At 37.9% G+C, this 8,365-nt stretch overlaps 1 protein-coding gene across 1 annotated transcript in view; it reads left to right on the top strand.

The window, feature by feature from the left end:
* The window catches only part of LOC102825805 (chromosome unknown open reading frame, human C9orf40), a 14,828-nt gene extending 8,598 nt beyond the window's left edge, over window positions 1-6,230 (top strand). The window contains exon 2 of the mRNA XM_006834924.1: window positions 6,072-6,230. Within this exon, the coding sequence (XP_006834987.1) occupies window positions 6,072-6,230 (159 nt within the window). The remainder of the gene's footprint in view (window positions 1-6,071) is intronic.
* Window positions 6,231-8,365: the final 2,135 nt, after the last annotated feature.

Below are 8,365 nucleotides of genomic sequence, written 5' to 3'. Positions count from 1 at the left end.
TTCCACGGGAGAAAGCTGAGGCTTTCTGCTCCCATAAAGATTTACAGCCTCGGAAACCCTGTACAGGGTCGCTATGGTTCGGAACCGACTCAACAGCACATAACAACAACAACAACAACAACATTGTGATGGCTGGAACTGTGGTTGCCTTTGGAAGGCCAGACCAAATGATTTAGAGAAGGATTCTCTGGGCAAATTATTGAATTATGTAAAAAGCACAAAAGAAGATAAAAGGAATACACAGAGTCACTGTACCAAAAGGAAATGGTTGCTGTTCAACCATTTCAAGAGGTAGCATATGATCAAGAGCCAATGATACTGAAGGAAGAAGTGGAAGGTGCATTGTAGGAATTGGCAAACTACAAGGTTCCAGGAATTGATGGAATACAAATTGCAATCTTTCAAGAAAGTGAGGTGACACTGGAGGTACTCACTAATCTATGCCAAGAAATATGGAAGACAACTTTCTGTCTGACTGATTGGAAGTGATCTGTTTTTGTGCCCATTCCAGAGAGAGGTGACCCAACAGAATGCGAAAATCATCGGACAGTGTGTTTGATATCCCATGTGAGTAAAGTTTTACTAATGGTAATACAGAAATGGCTGCAAGCATACATTGACAGAGAACTTCCAGAGGTTCAAGCTGGATTCAGAAGAGACTATGGAACGAGGGTTATCATTGCTGATGTCCGATGGATCTGGCTGAAAGCAGAGAATACCAGAAAGATGTTTACCTGTGTTTTATTGACTAAGCAAAAACTTTCGATTGTGTGGATCATCACAAGCTATGGACAACATTGAGAAGTATGAATATTCTGGAACACTTAATTGTGCTCATGAGGCATCTGTACCTTGACCAAGAGGCAGTTGTTCGAACAGAATATGGGAACACTGAATGGTTTTAAATTAAGAAAGGTGTGTGACAGGGTTGTATTCTTTCACCATATTTATTCAACCGGTATGCTTAGTAAATAATCTGAGAAGCTGGGTTATATGAAGGAAAACATGGCATCAAGATTGGAGCAAGACTCATTAACAACTTTAGATATGCAGATGTTACAACCTTGCTTGCTGAAAGTGAAGAGGACTTAAAATACTTACTGATGAAGATCAAAGACCACAGCCTTCGGTATGGATTGCATCTCAATGTAAAGAAAACAAAAATCCTCACCACTAGACCAATAAACAACATTCTTATCATTGGAGAAAAGACTGAAGTTGTCAAGGACTTCATTCTTCTTAGATCAACTATCAACACTCTTGGAAGCAGCAGTCAAGAAATCAAACATTAGGCAAATCTGCTGCACAAGACCTTTTTAAAGTGTTGAAGAGCAAAGGTGTCAGCTTGAGGACTAAGGTATGTCTGAACCAAGCTATGGTATTTTCAGTAACCTCATATGCATGCGAAAGCTGGACAGTGAATAAGGAAGACGGTAGAGGAATTGATGCTTTTGAGTCATGGTGTTGGAGGAGAATATTGAAAATGCCATGGGCTGCCAAAAGAACTAACATCTGTGTTGGAAGAAGTGCAGTCAGAATGCTCCTTGGAGGCCAGGATGGCCAAACTTCATCTCTCATACATTGGACATACTGTCAGGAGGGAGCAATCGCTGGAGAAGGATATCATGTTTGGTAAGGTGGAGGGTCAGAGAAAAAGAGGAAGATCCCCTGCGAGATGGGTTGGCAAAGTGGCAGCATCAGTGGCTCAAGCATGGCAATAATTGTAAGGTTGGCCCAGAATCGGGCAGTGTTTCGTTCTGTTGTACATAGGGTCGCTAAGAGTCGGTACCGACTCGATGGCACCTAACAACACCAGTCTGGTTTTGTTCCAAATAATTTTCTATACTGATTTCATTTTATTTGCAGGTCTGCATATTACTGTCTTCATTACTGTTTATTGTGTTATTTACTAAATCTATATGATTATTCTCATTTTTACTTAGAAAAGGTTTAGTAATTACCTTTGAGTTTTCCCTATTGTTAATGTACTATTGAGTTGGTTCCAACTTGTAATGACTCTGTATGGGGTTTCTGGGGAGTGGCTGGTGGGTTTGAACCACCGACCTTTCAATTCAAGTTGACCTTGTGGTGTAATGTTTATCCTGTAACAACACCAGGACTCCTGAGGTTACCCTATTATTTATTTATTTCCAAGTTTGAGACTGTCTATTTTATCTTGAAATCCACTTGATTTCCTCACCATTTGAAAGGTCAGTAACTTCACAGTTCCCTCTTTTTTACTTCGTAATTGTCTTCACTAAAATTTAATATCTCTGGTACCCTGTTTTCAGTGTTGTAGTAGGTTTGTTTTACTTTTAATGCTTCTCCATCTGGAGTATTCTGGGTAGTGTTATCATATATATTAAGAGGTTGTTGTCTGATGCTGTTCTCTGTCCAAAGAACTCCCTTTAGTATTTTTTGTAAAGGTGATCTGATGTTTAAAAATTCTTAAATATCTGTTCTTTTGGAAGTGCCCTAATATAGCGATCATATTCAAAGGGTAACTTTGCTAGATATGTGATTCTTGGTTGGCAGTTTTTGTCTTTTAGTGTTTCATATAAATCATCCCATTGCCTTCTTGTCTGTATGGTTTCTGCTGATAAATCAGAGCTTAGTCTTATTGGTTCTCCTTTGAGGGTAGCTTCTCATTGTCCCTGAGCTGCTTTCAGAATAGTTTCCCTGTCTTTGGTTTTGGGAAGTTTGGTTATATGCCTTGGTGATTTTCTTTTGAGGTCTAACCTCTTTGGAATTTGTTCAGCCATTTGAATTCCTATCTTTTTATCTTTTAAGATGTTAGGGAAGTTTTCTTCCAAGAACTCTTCAGTAAGTTTTTGGGCTTTTTTTTTTTTTTTTTGCCTCTTCCTGTTCAGGAATTACAGTTACACATAAAATCTTCCTCTTGATGGTGTCCTACATAATTCTTAGGCCTTCTTCAGACTTTTTCCTTTTTTCTGATCGTTCCTCTAGCAAAGTAGTATAAAGCTATTTGTCTTTAAGCTCACAAATTCAGCCTTCTCTTGATTCAGTTCTACTCCTATGCCCTTTCAGTGTATTATCTATTTTTGAAATCTTAGTATTAATCTTCTGGATTTCTACTTGCTGTTTTTATATGGTTTCTAATTTTTAATTTGCTTTGCAGTTTGTTGTAGTATATTCCTGAATTCTAAAAATTTTTCTCTGTTCTAGCTTTCCTCTGCAACGTTCTCAATCTTTCTTTCAGTTTGTTGAAGGTATTAAATACCATTTAAAAAAAATTCTTCATAAGGTAGTTTTAATACCACTTCTTCCTTTGAAACATTTTCTGGCTCTGCATTTTGGTCACTTGTTTGAACTGCTCTGTCTTGTTTCTTTGTATGCTCAGAGATAGCCTGTTGTCTCTGAGGCATTGTGGTATCATTGTATTTGTATTTAATTGGTGCCTGTATGGTGGTGTATTTTTAGGCACTCACCACCTGTTTCCTGGTGGGTGCTATAGAGAATGAAAGTGTGTGCACAGTTCTCTGTTCACTGTTCATTGTTGGCAGGTTTGGCTGGTGCTGGCTGCTGTCGTATCATTTATCAGTTGGTGTAGGAGCAGTAGTGGCCCTCACTCATTGGTTGGGGCTGCAGAAAGTACATGTGTGTCTGGGCTTTTCAGACACAATTGCTATCTCCTGTCTAGTCTCATGGGGCAAGAAAAAACTAACACAACTGCAAAAAAGAAAATAACAAAAAGCAGGCAGCATAAAAAAAGAGAACATAAGAAGTAAAAAGAGAAAAAAGGAAATGCACAATAAAAAAACAAAAGAGAAAATAAAAACTCACTAAAACTAGAACAGGGAGATGAAAAGAGATAATAAAGTAGTAAAAAGTATCAAGAGAAAAAACAGGGGGGGTGAGGGGATAAAAGAAAAGAGCGAGATTAAAAATAAGGGAAGTGAAAGAGAAGAAGAAAAGCAACAACAAAGAAAGAAAAAAACTGGAGCAGGAACTTGACCCAGAGAGGAGAAAACTGGGGGGGAGGGGGGGCGCAGCACCCTCTATGGGTTGGCACCTTCTGCCAAATCAGGAGCTCACTGGGTGGAGGGGTGAGCGGATGGGAGGCCTAGGTGTTTTCTGTGGTCAGGGTACCAGATCCGAAAGTAGTTTGTGCTGGTTCTGATGGTAGCTGAGGTCAGAGTCCTTGTTCCCAAAGGGAACTTTTTAGTCCAGAGGGCAGAGCGACTAGTTATGGAGGGAGTTCCTGCTCATCTGAGGGTGGACAGGAATCTAACACTGACTGCATGGTTGGTTGTTGGTCTCATGAGTTGGAGTTCTTGTGGCTCCAAATAAGGTGGTGTATCCAGTGCCCAATTTACAATGGTATGGCTCTACCCGCCGCAGAGCAGGAGCTGTGCAGGGCATTTGTGAGGGTGGTGACTGGCCATACTTCTGTTCACCAGGGTTGCGTGTGAAACAAAAGAATTGCATGTTTTTGTCACCAGCCACCAGTGTACATCTGTGGTGTCAGGCCACTGCCTTGATAAGAAAGCTGCTTGCAAAAGTTTAAAATGATACATCATGTCAGGCCAGCCAACAATGCATGTTTCTTACAGCTTTTGTTCAGCTTCTCCTAGTCAGTATTCAGTCACTTCTCAGTCTTTTTCTCTGATGCTCAGAGTTCTAGGACTATGGTTTGTATCTGTTTCATTTGGTGTCTTGAATCTTTGTTGTAGAGAGTCTATATAGCATGTCTTTGTAGACTGCCTTCTTGCCAGAAGCCTCCAAATAATGTTAATTTTCACATAATGATCTGGTCTTTGGAACCTAACCATGTCACTAAGTGAGATGTGAGTGTATTTTGTTTTAATTTTATGACTAATTGTTAAGTGGGGAGCAGAATATAGTGAAACATGGAAAAGTTACAAAGTTTTTCCAGTTTATGTAGTAAATCTGTGGTGTCCTGGTGTGGTGCTGTACGATAAGCTCTATATTGCAAGTTAGTTTGAATCACAAGATCGGTGGTTCAAACTCAGCAGGCGTTCCCCGGGAACCCTATACAGGGTCACTATGAGTCAGAACTTACTTGACTGCACTCAACAGCAATCACCTCAGCCCCTACTGAGAATTGAATATGATTAGTTGGAATGTTGCTGGAAGTGTAAAATTCATGCCAGCTTTAAAAGACTTAGAATGACAAAAAGATAAAAAAAATAGCTCATTAATATTTAAATTATTGATTGCATATCAAAATTGTGCTATTTTGGATCTATTGGGAAAAAATATATTACTGAGACTAATTTCACCTTTTTCTTTTAACTTTTTAACTGTGCTTACTAGAAATTTTAAAATTACATATTTGTGTGGCTCCTATTTTATTTCTAATAGGCAGGAAAATTCCATTATCTTTCAATCCATTTTACACTAACTTTTTGAAGTTTCCTTGTATATATTCTGCTACATTGTGTTTTTACTTTAGTTTATGGAAAAATTATATAGAAAGATAATGATAAATTTTCCATGAATGCTTTGAAGCCCCTGTAGGTGTGTGTGTATATACAAACACACATTGCATTCATACCAGGGGGCTTCAAAAATTCATGGAAAAATGGAATGAAAAGATATGAAATGTTTCCATGAACTTTTTGAAGCCCTCTTGTATATCCATCTGCGAGGTGTTACCTTTAAAAATGACTGTCTTAGAAACAGGTATATAAATTCAATACTGCTTCCTTTGCACAAAGTATTTCTGTTATGCTTTTCAAATTCTGTGCCAATTTTGAACTTTATTGGAACATCAATTTAATTTTATAATTATTTGAAATAATGTTATAGCCATTTAAAGTGTGTTGCTGACTTTTTAAGGGGTCAGCACACATTTAGATTTACAAATTTTGATTTATTGATTTAAGAGCCTAGTTATGTCTTATATAAAATGTGTGTGTATTTGTTGTTTACTGAATTAGTATTTCTTCTTTGAAAGGTGACAAAATTTAAGACTGTTTTCTGACTTTTTTTTTGTTGTTGTTGCAAAATGGGAAGTATTTCCTGAAAAAACGTTTCTTTCTCTAAATCACTAATATACGTTCATCTCTCCCTTCTTTCCCACAAAGCATAATGAAGAATTTTGGCAGTATAATACCTTTCAATACTGGAGGAATCCTTTACCACCAATTGATCTGGCAGACATTGAAGATGTCAATGAAGATAAGCTGACAGAAGCCACGCTTCAGGGCAAGAATGAGCTGGTTGAGATTGACATGGAGTCCTGACAAAGGACTAGCTGAAGAAGTAGTTCCTGCTGAATATGAGGAGATAGCTCTAAGTGAATTCATGTACTATGAAGAAAAAAGTCATTTTTCATACTTGTTGTGTTGTTATTGATGAACCTGAAAAAACAAGGAAAAGTCCTTCTAATGCCTGCAGTCACTCCTGGCCTCCTAACACAGATTTGTCAAAGATACAGTACAGTTATAGGGCAAGTGTTTTACGTATGGATCCTTAAAGAAATTTTTGTTGTTGTTTACATTCTAAGTTTGAAGATATCCAGTCTTATAAAAAGGAATTCTGGCAGTATTAGCAGTTAGGTGGGAAACACTCAAATAATATTCCTCTTGTCTTCACCTAAAGGATTATTTGTGGATGTGAAGATTGTTTTATAATGACTGTTATCAATAAAATACTTTCTTAATACATTTTATTGACTCTTCTTATTCGAAATCTTCTTAAATAGCAGGCTGAAACATCAATGCAAACTTAGAGTGTGGGGGATTCTTTGTGAAAGTTGGTAACTGTTTTAAAAGTGTGGCACTGTGAGTTAATGCATCAGACCGCAAAGTCATTTGAACTGCAAGGTTAGCGCTTCAAGCTCACCAGCTGCACCTTGGAAACCCTATACTATGGGTTGGAATCGACTTGACAGCACTTAACAACAAAATATGAATTTCAGCCTGGGTCCATGTCTGCATAGCTTCTAATATTTGACATTTATTAACTCATGGAAATCAGAAATGGATAAAGAACAATTGGGAATGTTAGTTGCAGTAGAGTCGATTCTGACTCATAACAATCCCAGGTGTTACAAAGCAGAACTGCTCTATAGGGTTTTAAAGGCTGTGACCTTTCATAAACAGTTCATCAAGCTTGTCTTTTGAGGTGTATCTGGATGCGTTTGAACCACCAACCTTTTGATTGGTAGTTGAAAGTTTTAGCATTTGTGTCATCTAGGGACTTACTGATGAGAAGTTGATGCTATCTTGCTCTCCTTTCCCAGAATAAGAGGAAAGACATTTATCATATGATCACTCTTGGTTTTGAATTACTTTGAACTGTTATTGCTTATATTTTAGACTTAGAGTTCTTAACAATAACAACTCTTCACAGATCATTGCCTGGGCCCCATTCTTGAGAGATTCTCATTTAGTTTTGAGTGGGCCTTGAGTATAACTTTTAAAAATGTCTCAATGCTTCCCCTCCCCCTATTTTTCTATGCAATTAGGGTTAAGAACCACTAGACTAATTATTTTTTCCTGTTTAAAGGAAATTACTAATTTGAAATAAGCAATGCTACTTAATTAGCTGTGGTTCCTCCCACCCCCACCCCCCCCAGATGGCTTTGTTAGAACTTAACTATTGTGTTTCAATATGGGTTGACATAAGTTGATAAACAGAATTGTTTTGTGATTAAGAGTTCAGGCCTTGGAATTAAATGTGGTTCAAAATTTGAAGTTTATCAAGGATTTTATTTTGCTTGGATCCATAATTAACTTCCATGGAAGCAGTAGTCATAAAATCAAACCATGTATTACATTGGCTATACCTGCAAAAGACCTCTTTAAAGTTTTAAAAAGTAAGGATGTCACCTTGAGGACTGAAGTACACCTGATCCAAGCCATGGTATTTTCAATTGCCTCGTATGCATGCAAATGGTGGACAATGAATAAAGAACACCAAAGAAGAACTGATGCATTTAAAATATAGTGTTGGCAAAGAATATTTGGACTTCCACAACAAACAAATTTGTTTCAGAAGTAGAAGTGAGGATGGTGAGACTACTTACTTTGGACATGTGATCAGGGGTCCCTGGAGAAGGGTATCAGGCTTGGTAAAGTAGAGGTGTCAAAGGGGAACACCTTCAGTGAGATGGATTGACACAGAGGCTGCAGCGATGGTGAGGATGGTGTAGGACTAGGCAGGCTTATTAAATGTGACACGATGTAGTAAGTACATGTATTATCTCATATAATTCTCACAAGAATCTTAATTTGAAAGGTAGACTCAAGAAAATAGGGAAAAAGTGCTGCCTATTATTGGCTGTGAACCTTAAGGTCAGCACTTCAAAACTACCAGCTTTTCTGTGGGAGAAAGATGAGGCTTTCTGCTCCTGTAAAGATTTACAGCCTCAGAA

This window comes from Chrysochloris asiatica, unplaced genomic scaffold (assembly GCF_000296735.1).
Source record: "Chrysochloris asiatica unplaced genomic scaffold, ChrAsi1.0 scaffold00014, whole genome shotgun sequence".
NCBI lineage: Eukaryota > Metazoa > Chordata > Mammalia > Afrosoricida > Chrysochloridae > Chrysochloris > Chrysochloris asiatica.
Note: the sequence above shows the minus strand (reverse complement) of the source record. Positions and strands in the feature narration are given on the sequence as shown.